An 18086-nucleotide genomic window follows, 5' to 3' on the forward strand; every position below is an offset into this window, starting at 1 on the left:
ATATTTAGATAAATAATAAGTTAAAGCCTTTTTTTCTTTAAACGTGTTGTTAAAAAAACAGTCTATACTTGAAAATGTTTTGATAAATAGGCAAATTAGAAAAGCAATGTTATGTTAGCCAGTTTAGCTTGGTGCTAAAGTTGATCCTACCTGTTTTGGTACCTGTATTGTTTATGTTCAAACTGCTTTTTTTCCCGTCTGTAGAGCTTTGTTTGACTAATTTGATATCGTTTGGTTATAACAGCTCTGGAGCTGACAAAGTCTAGTTCAAGTTAAATGAAGCTAGTTAGCTAGCTAGTGCCTTAAGACAGCTAGAAAGTAGGTTAGCTAGTGTGAAAGCCTGTATAAGCTACTGAGCCTTAACATTTTTATTAGTGTCAAATTCAAATTAGCTTAATTGGCATTTCATTTTTGCCAATTTGTATCCTTAATTGTGCTCAAGTTTTAATTTCTGGAATAACGAATTGAATGTGTGTCAAACGCTTCACAATGCAAGTAGCTAATTTGAAGTGCTTGGTTTCCCCTGTGCTGTGTTTCAATAATAATATGTAATACTATTTCATGTCCCCGTGAAATTGAAGCAAGAGTGTCTTTAGCTACTGTGAGCATTTTAGGGATTTGAATCAAATCCTTTGCATTTGATTGGATCACCAAAACGTGGGCGGGCTTAGAATTTAGCCACACGGAGCTCCAGAGGACTTCAGCACACACCTCCCATGTTGCTAAAGGTTGCAGATTGATTGATGGATGGATGGATGGATGGATGGATGTCATGATATTGTTGGTTAAAATTGGTTGGTATTAGTTTCTGTAATCACACATCATATTTAGTTTTACAGGAGAAAAAGATGATTGAATTTCAACATTTATTTTTGCATTTATTGTTAAATAGGAGCATACTATGACTGGGGATGTGATCTAAAAGGCTTGAAATTGATTTTTGAATTTTTTATTTCATCTCAACCATGAAGAGTATCATGTTGCTATTAAATTAATTTGCAGAAGGTATATGAGGTTATCAAATTCCCCAACATGTTTATGAATTACGACCAAAGGGGGCGGAGGTGAAGCGAGCTCTGAACCAAAAAGCACACTTGTCCAATTTGGGTAGATAGAGAAAAAAGAAGAAAAAAATCCAGAAGAGGATAGTGTGCACAAAAGTTGTTCTGTTGCCCGTGAGTGTGGTGTCAGCCAGTCCCAGTCCCTGCGGCCCTCACCGTGCACTGTGCAGGCCTGACGGGAAACGGACTGCAGCTCAGGACATGGCCTCGTTTGTTCACGGTCCCCCCTCTCTGAAAAGAGTTATGCTGTCTGTTTTGAATGGACAGCGTTTTTCTTTGTGTGCTCGATCAAAACAGAGGGCAAAGTTAGTCAGCAAGTTGCATAGCTTCTGCATTCTGATTCTTCAAGCCTCTTTTGTATGAAGTTTAGCACAATGTTTTACACTGTGTTTGACCTGAATGGCACGCTGGAGGTAGGAACACTTTTTCCTCTCACTACAAAATAGAAAGGGATAGAATGTAATTCTGCTATCAAATATTCCTCATTCGTGTTTCTGCTGTAGAACACAACTCGTGCGGGGTTAAAAAACTCAGCAATAATACACAGAGTAAATGACAGAGTGCAGTGTTGCTGAAATATTTATATGCTTTTATCTGATCTATTTCCTAACCACAAGGTATTTGCCTGCGAATCCCTGGCACTTTTGATATTACCTGAAGGCAAATGGTATATAGATTTATACAAGTTATTTACAACAACAGCCAAGCCATTCCTCTGAAAACTAGGCTGCAGATCAAAGGATTGTTTTGATCTCTACTTAGCATATTTGTTTAACCTAGCCAGTGATTCTGAAAAGTGCACAAGCTTTTCGGTGATATGCAGAGCACCCTTTATCCGTCTTTTTCTTCTGTTAGCTCTGGATTTAAGTACTTTCTGTATTTAGGAGACAACTGGATTTGCCAGCTTTTGAAATTTAGTTGCCCACTGCTAGCAGTCTTGGCAGTCAGAAATAGATAACTAGGTATGTTTCACTGCTAATCCTGATCGGCCTTGTAATAGTATTTGCGGACTGTACAGCACTCAATTAGGGCATAATGTGCTATTTTTATTTCCTTTAAGTTGGATTAAATGTGAAAACGTGTTTGTTTTTCCCCCGTTTCCATCTACTGTTTACTGTGTGGGCACTTTGCAAAGTATTGTTTTATACTGTTTCAATCAGCACCACTCTCTCCATACAGGATTGCAAAATGTCAGGAGGAAAACAATGTCCAAACGCTCTCTAAAAAAGATGCCAGGGCAATCAGGAAATTTTCTGGAATGCTTAAGAGAATGCATATGCACACAATGCCCTAATTCTCTCTTACTTTGGGTTTGGGGAAAGATGAGCCCAGGTTTATTGAGAGCCAAAAAAGGGGGCAGATGGCTCACAAGAGGGATAAACCTGGGAAGTCATGCTGTAAATGTGTTTTACAGAAAACAATGAAAGGAGCGGACAAAGCGATTGTGGCAAAGTCCTTTGGAAAATGGAAAAGCAGCTCTCTAAGGTCCAGGACCATGGAGAAGCCGGATGAGCCGTCCGAGGAGAGTAAGGAGGAGAGCCCGTCCAACTGCACCTGTGAAGCCCCCCAACTCGGCAAGAAACCAGTTGGTAAAAGTACCGTATCTTCTTATTTGAAGTCCATCCATGCTGCTGTGTCTCTCCGCTTATTTGTCTTGTGGCAATTTTAATTATTACTGTGGTGACTATTTATTTTTTTTCCTCTCCATTTGACTCTCTGGCCTGCCATATCCGGTGAACAAACAAACCACATTGTTGGGCAGGAGAATTCCTTTTGAGGCAAAGTGTGTCTCCGATGATACAGTGTTGCCAGGAAAAGACAAAGCAAAAAATAGCAAACACAAAAACAGTCACAGGTGCATGGGAAAAAGAGAGAACCGAGTGAATGGTCACTGCTGTCCCCAGGAGGTCTTTCAGTGTTAGCCAGTGCGGTGGGTGGACTTCTGACAAGGACGTTGGTTAGCAGCCAGGTGGAGTGTGTAACTGAGAATGCCTCTGTTTATTCTTTTCACATGCTAATGTGGCTCCTATGTGACTTTAATGCGGCAAAACTTTTTCTTGGAGTTAACATTTTTGTTGTTCCAATACCTGCTCTTGTATCACAGTCGTGGGCTAATTCAAAGGCTCCACACTCTTTCATACAGGCTTTGGGACTGTGCCAGGGATAGAGATATATTAACTCGGCTGTATGTAAAGAAAGATTTTTACACTGGTGGAATATATTTTCTGTACAAACGGACACAAATTTGGCTTTTAGAAACACAAACGAGTCATTTTTGTTGTTTAAATTATAATTACCAAACATGTTTTTTTATTTAAAGCATATATATTGACATCGCTATGGATTCCTGGAGGAGGTGGTTCAGTGTGTATGTGCAGCACAGCAATATGCTCTAACAAATATGTCTTTCATACTCTTTGATAAATTCCGTCCATGTTGGCTCTTATCGTATTACTTTATCATTAAATATAGTGTAGTGTCAAATGTGGCCTACCATATTTTATAGATATTTTATCCTCATAGTACTGAGATTAGGCTTCTGACAATCTGTAATGAAAGACTACACAAGGGCCCAAGTCCTGAGCAAATGCACCCCTATGTGGACAAAGTAAGAACAGTGGGGTATTTAGATGAAACAGGCCATGCAGTCCTTATAGTGCAATTGTCTCTCTTTCCTACAGCGCTATCTAACTTGTTAGTATAATGGGCTATCAATATTGCAGTAAACATGCTCTAAAATATATCTTTCATTAGTTTGTGAGCCAGTCTAATGTCTAATCCAGGAGCACAAAAGAGCAATATGGCCTCACACTATGGGTCTTTCCATACCTTGTAGTGCGCGATCTGTAAATAGCTTAAAAGGCATTGCATCTGCCATCTGCACTTCTAGGAACTCTTCTGCATAACCATTAAAACAAGCTGTCTCAGAGGACATCATTCGTATTTCAGCCTCAACCCTGAATTACTGTGTGTTCATTATAATTATAAGGGAGGAGTGTTGCCAGGCTAGCCTGCAGAATGCCAGGTGCACACTTCCATAATCTACCATTTTAAACAACTCAGAGCATTAGCAACAGTATCTACATGCTATTCAGCCATTAGTTCACTTTGGCTTTCATGCTCAAACTCACATCAGTCATCCGAGCATTTGGTTTGCTGCAAAAGACATACAGGAAGAAAGTGCAATACTTTATAGTGTTCCATTTTCCTAAGCCTGCTTAGGTTATGTGACTGAGCCATGCCGCTGTGTGAAATTTTATCCCGATACTGGCACTGTATCCTTGTGAGGGAGTCTTGTAAAATAGGTTTACTTAGCGCCTTTGCTGGCATTTTCCGAAGATAGCAAATGCACAAACACTGTCCATGATCGGATTAACTGTTCAACAAAATGATGTAACTCTTTGTCTTTCTTGTGTGGCATAGGTTTCTCTGCTTAAGTTTAGTGGTCATCCACAGGAGAATAGAAACATCTGAAATCCAGTCGCATCATTATAATCCATATATTATAAATGCAATAGATGACAGCCTTGGTTAGTCATCCTTTGTCACATAAATATGACATGTGCCTACCCAGAGTGAATCACTAAATTCACTAGATTTCCCAGATACTGTCTCAAACGGCACAACAACAGTCCTTAATTAACACAAGTTCTAATTTGTAAGGCATTTCATTTTGAACTTAGCATGATGTTCGTCTCCACTGTCGAGGCACAAGATTTAAATTGCATGTGATAAGTGTGAAGATTTTTTTTTAAGCATCCATATACAGTATAAAGTACGCTATGCCAAGTGCACAGAGAACATGAATTTTCACCTGAGGACATATAGCTATACATCCAGAGTCACAAGGTGTGTCAAGACAAAATGTTAATTACACAATTTATGGCAGGAATCAGTTGAAATATCTCCATGATTCTCGCTTATTTACATTTTAATTACTACTATTACTTATTCTTATTTTTTGGATGTGACCATAGCAAGCCCAATTCCTCCTCTACACTAGAAAGGAGCAAAATGACTGTTTTCCACTGGAGGTTTAGATGCTTGTTTATCACTTTTAAATACCATCATCTTTGCCGAAATCCCCTCTCAAAAGAACCTTTCACTTGCTGGAATAAATTCAAATTAAAATTTAAATCCCTCTTTGCATTTCTTCAGCCCTTTTTAAAATAGCTGCCTCCTTTTAGAAAGCTGTTTATGTAGTGATCTGTTCATAATCCAGTTTGTTTCTCAACAGCGAAAAACACAGAAATCGTATTATCACTATCTTGGAGAGATGATGCGAGAAATCAGAAAGTATAAATGTCTGGATCTGTGCAAGTTTTCAAAGTTGTAAAGCTGAAGGATGTGGAAAAAGCCTTTTCAATAAAGTAGTCTGTAACACTGCAATTTGACTTGCAAATATACAGAAATATAAAGTACATTGTGCTGATAACTCAAAAACATTTCACCAACCTTGCGCAAAGCTAGTGTAGAAATAGACAATATGTGCTCATTCAACAAATACACAATATTTTGTCATGTTTCAGACAATGCAGATGGTATTTCTCAGTGTACTGTGGATAGATGGCTCATCAGAAATGTTGATGTGTATGACATACAGCTATGAGAACTGGAAGATTAAATAACCCTTGGCACCGTGGATGACAAGTCATGCAGATCTCTGTAAGCAGCTCTTTTTGATCCTGGGAAGTGCTCACCTTCTAATATACTCAGAGAAACAATATCTAATCAGAAATGTAGCGAATGTAAACTAAAAAAGCAAACATTTACATGCAATGCCTTTTGATAACAATCCATTTCAGATGTAAAATGCCGCAGAAGAGGCCATAGGGACATTTAATTTGCTCAAGCTAGATTGGATTTATTGTTTGGAAACAAATTATAATTGTGTCTCCAGAAAGTTAACCAAGATCTAAACAAAAGGAAATCAATGACCCACCCCCATTAATCACTCAAAGCCAGCTACTTGTGCTGAAGGAACTAACTTCATAATCAATTTCTTTGTTTTGCTCATGACACATTTGCATTTTAGTTCATGTCAGCAAGCTTCCTGTGTCTGGTGCAATCAAAAATTGCAAGCCATCCACATTAATGGAGGTTTTTTTTCTATTTATTCAAGTGCATATCTCTGAATACTCAAGATGATTTTAGCTTATTATGCAAACTACCATACAAATATTTTCAGACGGGGGAAGAAAAAAAATCCTGTTGAGAGGCAGACTTAACTTTTCTGATGCTTCTCATGCAGTGTCATTGTAAAAAAAAAAAAAGCCTACATCATCTCTCACGTTTGTCTTTTAGTTTTAACCAACCAATATCTGCGCCTTAGGATCTTGCTATTGAGCACTCACGGGACTTGTGAGACCAGACAGAAATGCCTCCTGTTAGTTGTGTCTAGACATGCTATTACGGCCACCAAGGTCATTATCAAAGCACGCATTTTACACACCTGTTACCATTGTTTAGATGCTCCTTTTGGCTGAACATCCAAGCTCTTATCTGGCCAAATTGTAGGCGTGTCTCCTTCATTGTCTGCCCGCCTGAGTAGAAAAGATGGGCAGGCACCCCTAGAGACGCCCCAGATCTGGACCTAACCTCTCAATGACACAACACAATGAGTCCACGGCCTCTGAACTACAAAAGCCAGAAATCAACTGACCAGTCATGCATTGATTTCTTCGATGTAAGCAATCAGATGCTCTCATGTGAGGGCAGTAAAAGTAAGAAACCAGCAGTGACCGCTAATGGCTTTTAGTTGCTATACTGGATAATTCAAACATGCAGTAATATAAAGAGTACAGATTAAATTGAATCAACAGTTTTCTGGATCCACGTGGTTTTAAGAATTATGAGTGAACCTTTATTTCCATGCACACAATTTACAATTTACAGCCTTAATTGGCCAGTTCGCTGAATTCAGACGCTCTCATTTGAGGGCAGTAAATGTATGGACCCAGTAGTGACCACGAATGATACATACAACAATTAAATCTTCAATTTAATCAACAATTCTTCTGGAACCACGTGGATTTAGGAATTGGAAGTAGCCTTTTAATACCCTGCACGCAACATTGGGCTTTAATTGTGATTTTTACATCCAAAAGTCCATGTTTGGTCACCTACATCTAGTAAAACTTAGTAATTATACCTACATCTAGTAACACTTAGTAATTGTATTAGTTTTTGAGGACTGCCCAAGTATGTTATACCACATCAGAGGAACATTCAGCACATTTGGACAACGCACTCAGATATAACAGAGCCCTAGATCCAAAAGGAGTCAGTTCAAGGCAGAGATAGAAGACATCCTATATTGCTCCATAAAACATTTGAAATGTTATTGAAGTGTCTTCAAAGGACACTGAATAAACATATTGTAAGGTTGCCCACGGTCACACACAAATCGCCCTAAAGGGGATTGCTGGGAAGTAATCTAATCATTTCTTTTAACTGAGACACAGTGACATGCAGTGTAGATAATGATCCCCATGAAAAATGTACTGTATTTTCAAAAGAATATTCCCTGTCTGCTGACATTAACATAAAGATAGTTCTACATCCTGGAGCCATATCAACAACATGTACTTATGTTTGGTTCCTCGTATTTGCATATGCAAATATATTTTTTAAACATTTTAATTCAGTCCTTTTATGTGACTTTGTGTGATGAACAAGCGGCATCAAGTGGTTGCACAATGAGGGTTCAGTACCACCAAGAAGCATTTGTGTCATTTTAGACCAAGCTTAAAGCATTATAGCTGAAATAAACCACAGTTTAATATAGATTTTTACACATCCATCTTATTCAATGGCACAGTGTGAATATGCATTGTTGTTTGGGTGTTCAGGCTGCCATGCGAAATTACCCGCTTTGCTTTGTCGAAATTATGGGGCGGGGTGTTGAGTGAGGGGGTTTGTTGAAGTTTTACTGCTGACATTTTGATCTCACGGTGCATTAGAAGAATTCAGTTAAACATATTTGTGTAGGTTTCACAGGAGGAAGGTATAGTGCTCGAAACAACGGGGTGCTGTGACCCTTCACTTTGCTTACGTAATTTGCGGGAGAATGCAAAAAGCTTTTAGACACAGATGTGACCCATTGTAATACCTTTTCTAAATGCAATCAAACACTTTCTACAAATATGAGCAGGACTTTTTAAATGTGAACTCTTGTTTGACATGTAATTTTGTCCAACCCACTCCTCTTTCATTTCTCCATCAGCTCTCTCCAGCTATGCCCACATTTTCAGTTGATGAAATAGCTTGACAAAACACTAGTTTGTGTTCGATGCCTGCTCTGAATGCGGTCTCTCTCTCTCTCTCTCTCTCTCTCTCTCTCTCTCTCTCTCTCTCTCTCTCTCTCTCTCTCTCTTTTTTCTTTTTGGGGTGGGGGTGATTTAAACAGATGTTAGGGCCAAAAGAAAATGTTACATGTTGTAATGGCGGTGCAGTGTAGTCCTCAATATGTTGCTGATTGCTTTACATGAGTTGATTCTTTTCTGTGTGTGTGTGTATTTTCTTCCAGCAATACTGATGTCTAGTTCAGGACATGAAATAATCATCTCCTAGAACAAGCTTGTTGTATCCTCGCAGCGAGATTGTCGGCACAAGCGAACAAAGAACATGTTATTTGATGAGATGCCTAGATAGAGGATTCTTTACTTTCATACGTTTGTACGATTATCAGGCACAAATGGTGGAAAAAGAGGGGAAAACCGAGCAGGTCGACTCTCTTTGTACGTCTCTTTCACAGTGTATCATGAATTGGCTCTCGAAGACAGTTAGAAATTAGACTTTCAAATGAGGCATTAAACAAGGTGATGATCAACTGCCAAACCTTAAGTAATGATATTCTCCATCCTCAAGTCCCCAGCCTTGCATAACCAAAATGGACAAATCACAGGAAGAAAAAGAGCTGAAAATACATTATTATTACATATTGTGTTCACACGTCAGTCCCCGGGGACCGGGGGGGACATCACCTACAGATAAGCATGTTTGGGTGGCCCCTACCATCAGCTGGGGAAGAGCTACGCTTGGATCTTGAGGGGGGGCCCCCTCATGGGTATCACTTATTCTAAATCCTGAGCCACCGCCCCCACCCCCTACACACACCCCCACCACACACACCCCCCTTCGCCCCAGGCTCCACCCAGAAGTGTGGTTGCCTTTGTCATTGTAATCTGGTCCTGTTTGCTAAACGCTTCCACTGTTTACTCTCTGCTATGGGGGCTTGTATGAACAGGAGTCAGCAGGACGCAGGGGTGACATCACTTTGGCTGGGGGGGTTGTTTGAAAAGCTGCATTTGTGATTTCTCGGGGCCCCTTTTCTTCTTTTCTTCTTCCCCGTCTCTATCCAGGCCTGTCGAACGCATGAGCTAACTCAGGAGGCTAACATGGCCTTCAGGGAGGAATTACACCTAATTACTTGAATAACTGCTAGGCAGCAGCCTTCCGTAGTCACCCAAAATCATTTCCAGGTCTCTGCCTTTTACTGATAGCCAGACGTCTTGTCACAGAGAACCCCGGACAAAGCTTTTACATTCAAATTGTCCAGGAGAAATGAAACAGACTGACAGGTACAAACATAAAAAAAGGGGGGAGGGGGGTGGAAATCAAATTAACAGACAAGGATTTCATATCATCCATTTTTGTTGTTGCCGTAGCGATAAAGTCGCAGACATTGAAACTGGTCTGTTGAGCCATTGTTATCATCCCTGGCCATCTGCTGCTGAGGAGTGACATTCCCTCTCATTTGCATGATGAGTGATGTATGAGGAGCTTGGGAGGGCATATGCCCCGGTCTTATGACAAAGCAAGAGAAAGTTTTTTCTTCTTCCTTTGAATAAGGATCGATATATATATATATATATATATATATATATATATATATATATATATATATATATATATATATATATATATATATATATATATGTATATATATATATCTACAAATAAAGCTGAGGAGCACAAAAAAAAAGAAGGAATAAATCACCTGTGAGTGTGTATGCGTGCGCATGTGTGTGTTTATTTGCCTGCGTGTATGTTGCATCCTCGCTTAAGCGCAGACAAATCTGTGGTGTCTGTGCGAGTGCACGCGCGCATGAGTGGAGGCTAGTGCGCGCATCTGCCTTCTTGTGTGCCTGTTTGTGTGTTTTGCGGATGTGGGAGTAGAGCGAGGAGGAGGGGCGGGGGGTGTGTGTGTGTGTGTGGGGGGGGTTGGTGGCTGTTGATGTGCAAATGTGCATCATGTTGAAGGGCTGTGAATGGGGAGGTGTGACGTAAAAAGGGACCCGAACGCAGGTGCTTATCTCGAGGCTGTCAAAGGCACAGTATGTCATATTCCTGGGGACTACCTTTCAAAGCCACAGCACCAGCTCAGCTATCAAGAGACTGGGAGAAAATCAAACTTTTGGGATCACAGCACTAGGTTGGTGTCAAAGTTCTTTTTATTTCTTTAAGATACTGTCAGTTTTGGTCAGCATTTATCATCCCTGATAGTCTGCATCGCGTGTGTGAACGACAAGCCTTTCGGCTCCTGCTGTTGGACGCTGTGATGTGAGAAAAACTTACTTAGATTTACACTGAGATTTACTCAGCTGCTAAACTTGTGTTCTGTGGATTTTACAAGATTATGTGAAATAGCATTGTGCTGGCAATTGTTTTCAACTGTGTCGGAGGGGGAGTGTGCAGAAAATATTGCTGTGGTGATGAACATTGTTTGCTTGATACAAATCGGTGTTCTGAAAATCTTAGCTGGAGAGCGAAGCGCAGCTTCTGTCCAGGTTTCAGACAGTTTGAGAGGAGATTAAATGGCTCAAACTGTTTTTTGAGAGGCATGACCTATTTTTGATCATCCAGATAGCATGAGATACGGTCTATCTAGATTAAAGTCACAGCGTTTTGTGTATAAGCTTGTCTTAGAAGAGCACATGTTTGTATTGTGTGCAGAGACAAAGCATTGTCAGGTTGCCTGTGGCTTTGACAGTGACAGCTGTACATACAAGAGCACTGAGGCTAATGCACTTAAACATTTACTCTGTGTTCCAATAACGTATTTGAACAGTCGGTGAAGTATTTTATTGCATCCTGTTCTGGCTTGCTGTAATTTGAATTGTAAGTCTGGTAAAGTTTTGAAAACTATATGCTAACGTTGGATGTAGTGTGACGGTGATATTTGTCAAAAAATCTGCTTTTGTCTTCAACTTTGTGGGTCGTAGATTTGTTCCAATTCATCAGGACCAAAAGCAATGCATCCTGTCCTGATTCTCTGACATTATTTGTATCGTAACTGTGGTAGAAGAGGAATAGATTAAAAATGATATGCTAATGCTAAATGTAGTCTGATAGTAACACAGACTACAGGGTGAACCTTTGCATTTTACGTTGGTAAATCTTAGCTTTGAAGAGATTCAGAGCGACTAAAGCACTCGACAGTCTCCAGAGCGACTATTGATTTAGGAGGACGGATGCTGGTTAGAAAAGTTCATCATTTACTAGTAACGTGCGCCACGCTAATGGCTCAGAATCTGCTTTATGACCTAACTTTATGTTGATCATTGTTAAACAAAGTCGATTTTTTTTTATACAAGAGCTGACTTTAGGCCTAGGTTGAAGTTATAGTCCTGATATTATCACAACTTCAATGTCTTTTTAGATTTAGAACAAGTGACAATAAACAATATAGTATGGAGTCTATGAGAGAGAATATATATATATACAAATCAGGAACATATACTATATCTATTTGTCTAAAATGTCTGTATGAGACACTATACGCTGTGATTAAGGGTGTTAAATCATTTTAAGGTTTGGAATTATTTGGACATTTTTCACTGTTGAAATAAATCAAAATGCCGGTTGTCATCCTGCCTCCATTTAAATCACAACTCCATCAGCTTATTTCAGTCAGCTCGCATCTCAACAAACAAGAAAAGAGCAACAAAAGACATTAGGTAACACGGCGTTGTGTAACTGTGTCACATCTCGATAATCCTTTGAAAAGTTTGGCAAGTTACAGATACAGGGCCGGTGAGCTGGGTTGTAAAGTTACACCTCCGCTCCTTGTTTTAATTACAAAAGCAGCACAGGCTGCAGCAGGGCTGTGTGGTAAAGCAGTGATAAGTAAGAGGCATTATTCCTCTCTGCTTCAAAGCACAGGGATGTTAGTTGCTACACAACACATGAATGTAACCTCTGTTACCTCCAGTAACTGTCCATGGTACCTGCTGCTGAACAAAACTGGCTTCACAAACTTACTCACACAGCTGCGAAGCACACAAAACTTCTGTGACGGGACAAATATTAATATTTTCTTCTGTTTTCATCAGTCTTGCAAAGAAATAGAAATATGACGTTTCTCAAGGCTTTTGATTTCTAAAAGTCAATTGCCGTCGGTTGCACACAATGAAAACAACAAAATCGGTTGAAAAAGCCCAGCATACACATCAGTGTGTTGCATATTACCTGTCTTCTTTTTTTTTTTACCTAACTCAAACTTCCAGTTAGTTAATCCAGGAAATGAATTATGTGGATTTAATTCAACAAGGTCTCAGAAATGATCCATCTGCTGCTGAGCAGCTGGTGAAAGGATAAATGTAATTAATTACTTAACTTTTGAACAGTATTCCAAAAAACAGTGCTGTTTGTGTGATGTATATATATATATATATATATATATATATATATATATATATATATATATATATATATATATATATATATATATATATATATATATATATATATATATACTTCAAATGTATTCCTTTCTATTTCTTAGGAACATGTTTTAAATAGTCTTTTCATGTGGCCTCAATTATTGTTTAAATTGTAAACAAATATCCATATATTCTCAGGAATTTTGTTAAAATGAAAATATATTACTTTAAAATATTACTAGTAATATTGCATGGATTATATGTCAGCCTATTATAAATTAAATATAGTAATATATAATTAGTGTGTAGAATTAGATATAAGTTATTCTCATTTTAAAAATGATATAGTATTTTTCTGGTTGTTCCTTTAAAAGTGGACCGATCCTAACCAGTCACTCTAAAAATAGACATCTTATTGATTATTAATAAGCCGTTTGAAAATCTTATTAAGATGTTACTGTTTCATAATGTAATTCATATTTTCTAGCTCGGTTCTATTTTACAGCAAAATGATCTAAAAACGTTAACAAGGTTAAAACAGGTGGGATTTTCCTAAAAATAAAATAAAACACAACACAAAAAAACTAACCTTTTAGTGGATAGTTACATTTTGCTTGACAGGGCAAGACTATGAAATGTTTCCAATTAATATTACATGGGATTTTATTCCGCCTTTCCTTGTGTTAAAAATATATTTCAGAATTTACCTTGATTGTAATGTACCTCATTGGCTGTGGTTTTGTTTGTTGGCCTAACTATAAAGGATCTGCTTATACCCTTGTGGGTTGGGAAGAATTAGGATTTATGAATTTATTTCCTCTGTTGTATTGTTTAAACAGCTTTGGTTTAGTTTTGATCCCTTCCTCTTGCCTTTGAGGCTGTTCCACGGTGTCAGCTGTTGACTGATAGTAAGAGAACTGCCTCACAGTGTGAATGAAAGAAAACTAGCGGTTGGTAAACACTGATAAGGGATAAATAGAAAGCGGTCAGGCAGAGATAGTTCTGTGGGAGCCCAGATTGTGTGCGGTCTGTTAAAATGAGATTCTGAGCCTGTCCTTTTTATTCTTCCTCCCCTCCCCTCCCCTGTACGGCGTTTGTCTGGAAAATCTCCAGTGACCCGGCTCGGCAGTCCCAGGCTGCAGTATTCTTTTTTTGTATTTGTTTTGTTTTCTAACAAGGGTCAAGTTGGCCAATAGACACGTCCCTGATGCTTATAGACAGCTGTCATGACTTCAAGTACTTACAATAGTTACATTTTACATGAATTCATGGTTCTGCACAAACAAACACTGCAGCAAGAGATTTGTTGAAAAGCTAAATATCTTACAGGAAACCAGTTTTTCACGAGTGTTTATTACCTATTAAGATGCTTTAAAAAGCTGAGTAGGGACATCCTTTCTTATATCACCCATTACATATGTGCCCAGAGTATCATTATCAAGTCAAAGTGTATATATCACCATGCTATATTAATTACAGTCACATAATTAGACATTTACACTCTCTTCACTACAGACCCCGAGGAATATAAATCTCATTTCTCAATTAGAATCACTCTAAATTACTGTTTTATTCAATTCTTTTTTAGGAGCAGTCTGTCCTACCCATTGATTTTTTTTTCTTCTTCTGGGGTGAATCTATCTTTTATGTGATTAAAAAGACCTTCAGAGGTCTTACCTTGAGGATCACCATGTGGTGTATTTACACAGAAAATAATTCAGCCCATTGTAGCCCAGCAGCTAATGAGATTGGTTGTTAAGTGAATGACACAAAGGCAAAAAAAAAGAAGAGAAAAGCTTAGCGTTTCGGGTGAATATCACTGTGTCCCTACTCTCTCTCTCTCTCTCTCTCTCTCACACACACACACACACACACACACACACACACACACACACACACACACACACACACACACACACACACACACACTCTCTCAGCAGAGAGACTCTGGACTACCCTGTACCCCACCTCGATATCCTTCTGCTCCGTCTCCTCCCCGATGTCACTATGAGATGCAAAACAAAGGCTAAAAGGGGCACGGTAAGTTGAGCTGGCGATTCTGCCCTGTCGGACATGTTGACACGCGTGCGTTTGGATGCAGGAGACGAGTGATTCTGTTTGTCAGTGTGAGGTTTGTGCTGTGCTGTGTGAGCCTCGGGCTCAGATAAGTAGATCCATTGAAGGGTCAATAACAGCGATGCTTCTTTCATGCTACTCAGAATAAGATCACCCCAATGCGCTTCTCAACTTCTCAATTTGCCACGAAAACTTTTCTCTCCATCTCCCTCTGCCAGCCACTTGCACTTGAACTTCATGTTTTTTCTTTTTTAAAGTGTAAAACGGTTGTTTTTTGGTGCCTGTATTTGTTAATGGTGTGGATTACTCAGACGCAGGTTATTGTTGTTGATCCTTGATTAAAGCTTGACTCGGTGTCGTCCAAGGATTTATCTTAAAAAAGCAATGAAAGGCATAATAGAGAGAAGCATGACAGCACAAGAGAGGGTCTCGTTAAGCACCCGGGCTCAGATCCTATCGATTGCTGAGCGGTTTAGATGCTCACCCCAAAAGTGAATAGGTGTTGTTTTGACACAAACATGCACATTTTGAACACGGATACATTGCACCTTCCTGTTTTTGATCCCTGAAGAGCAGCACTGGAGCATCAGCAGTGATTGCTGTTAACAAACGTTTAAGTGCATTAGCTTATCATGCTCCACTGTCAGGCGGGAAACTGGGTTAAAGTCCATCGCGTATATTAAACCCTGGACTTAAGTCAAATTTACATTTTGTTAAAGATTACTCCTTTTATTGATGCATATAATCATATTCATGGACCATCTGCTGATTTGGCAAGCATGGATCAAACTCACAAAACAGCCCTGCTAACCTTTTAAGTACAAAATAGTCTGGCTTAACTCTGCTAGCCCAGAATTGTGTGTGCGTTTCTGTCTGTGTGTGTGTGTGTGTGAGAGAGAGAGTGTGAGAGATTGTATGGATATTGGATAATACTTAATTTAGATCCTCCAGGCTGCTCATGCCATATTTTATTTTATCGTGATCGCTTTGGTAGCCGATCAGGGCTTGTGTTTGAACAACTGAGCAAATAATGTTTGTCTGACAATAAGCTGAGCAAAATCTTGGTATGAGGAACCTGATTAAACTCTTGACCACGGCGCACGGCTCTGAGTTTATATCCGTCGCCATGGCTACGTGGATTTCACAGCGCGGCGCCGCACACGTCCACCTGGTCCACGGATGGCGATGCGGGGCCTCGGGTGTAATAAAACAGCGCTCAAGGCTCCCTCTCGTTATTCTGACAGCTGATTTAGTCGTGAACTATCTCCCAGTGTGTGTTTCACAGAAATAGGAATTCACCATCGGGCACCCTTACTGCGGGAAATACTTATGTTCGACTCATTCCAAACAAAGCTTACGCAGATTGAGAATTCATATGCCAGAGGTAAATCCGAGTTAACACGGATTTATACTGGCATGAGTTAAAGGACTAGAGTTTGTAATCCAGGTGGCCAAGGGATTTTACCATACAGTGGCAAAAATCACTTAAAACTCTCCCAACATCCTAAGCCACTGAGCTCAGTAAGCAGACAGATTGTTCAGAATTGATGACAGCACAACTATATCGGAGCTGGACTCTGTGTTTGTTTGCGCATGCACGTGTGTGTGTGTGTGTGTGTGTGTGTGTGTGTGTGTGTGTGTGTCTGCGTTGGTGTGTATGCGTGTGTGCGCATATGTGAACATGTTTGCATCCTATATATACACTCAATTAGTACTAAATGGGCTCTTTAGAATAAGACCTTGACAGATTGGTACTATTTTGCTTCAACATGGTAGGGGAGGTGTATTGGGAATACCGCCGTCTATCTGCATAAACATCAGGAGCATGAATTGGAATAAAACAGCAACCTCCTTTTCAGTGGCCTCTGACTGATAAGCAAATTGATCAAAGTCGCTATAGTATTGAAATAATCAATGTTTTGATAGCCCTTTGCTCGATTACCATATCCAATACATAAAAAATAAGGGAAGGTAGAACAAAGGTGCGTATTCGTATGTGTGTATGTGTTACTGTATGTGTATGTGTTACTGCGCACGCGTGCGTGTGCGTGTGCGTGCGTGTGCGTGCGTGTGCGTGTGTGTGTGTGTGTGTGAGAACACGCACACCCGTGTGCACATGTGTGTGGAGGACAGAGGAGCAGAGATAGAGTGGAGTTGTTTAATGACAGGAACAGCTGACTCATTTAGAGAGAGCAGTGAAAGGTAATTAACCCTGGGAAAACTACAGCTGCCATGCGAGCTGTTCACTTCAGCGCAATCTGATTAGGAATCACTGCTCGAGTCCCTGACTCCTTTCAGACGCTGTGTGTTCGAGGTAAACTTTTCCTTTTTGCCCCGGAGAGCCCCGGAGCACTGGAGACCTGCCTTTTGTGACGGGGGGGATTAGCTGGAACGGTTACTACGTTTCTCCAAATTGCAGACCACCTGGTAGCATTCATGCAACCTCCTCCGTGAAAGGGCCTCCTCGGGCAGGAACAATGAGCGGGATTACTCCGCTCATTGTTACACCAGGGCTGGAACTTCTTTTTCCCCAAACACCTGTCCCGCAAATTAGACAGGTTTGAAAAAAAGAAAAAAATATATGTTCATGACCGAATTCAAAGATTCAAAAACTAACATGAGAGTGTTTTTTGGCAGATTGGAGACTTGCCAATGGACGGATTGTCTGCCACTCCAATTTATTATGCTATTGATGCATAAGTGTAGTGCAAGAACGTACTAATTCTATTTGCCTCAATATTTTTGGTGTTCTTAATTGGATTGAATTCACGAATAAAATAGCATATCATCCAGGCCCCTTTCATACGATAAGGGAACTAGAAGCACCAGAAATTTGGTCAAAAACAGAAATTGTCTCTTTGATGTCAGAAGAAACAATCTGGACTTGGTGCCTTTGTGTGGTCCGGCTCCAGATGAACTCAATTTAGAGGGAAGGCTTTGGGATGACTTTGGAAAGCGATTACAAGATTCATAAATCACCGCGGCAAAGGTGTCACCATCTGACTCTTTTATGGGACTCTTGCTAACTCCGTCCAATAACAAGTTTCCCCTGTAGTTATGCCATCATAACAAATCATTGAAGCGATCGTGGCTAGCCAGGCTCCTAATTGTCTGTTAAGAATTCTGTGAGCTGTGTTCTTTTATTGAAGCGTCTCTGTCTTGGAGAAGTGATAAGATGCCAATACGCTCCTCTATAAAAGTACTCTTTGGCAAAAGGCACAAACACTTTGCTTGGCCGTCAGGGTAGCTGTGAGGCTGTTATATCTGAAATCGCAGTTGACTT

The 18086-nt window shown here is 39.8% G+C and overlaps 1 protein-coding gene across 1 annotated transcript in view; it reads left to right on the top strand.

Annotated features, from left to right (window-relative positions):
* Positions 1–1420: 1420 nt before the first annotated feature.
* The window catches only part of st18 (ST18 C2H2C-type zinc finger transcription factor), a gene marked incomplete at both ends in the record, with an annotated part of 38647 nt that continues 21981 nt past the window's right edge, over positions 1421–18086 (top strand). The window contains 2 exons of the mRNA XM_079214510.1: positions 1421–1474; positions 2476–2650. Of these exons, the coding sequence (XP_079070636.1) occupies positions 1421–1474; positions 2476–2650 (229 nt within the window). The remainder of the gene's footprint in view (positions 1475–2475; positions 2651–18086) is intronic.

Source organism: Taurulus bubalis (assembly GCF_910589615.1).
Source record: "Taurulus bubalis genome assembly, chromosome: 1".
Lineage (NCBI taxonomy): Eukaryota > Metazoa > Chordata > Actinopteri > Perciformes > Cottidae > Taurulus > Taurulus bubalis.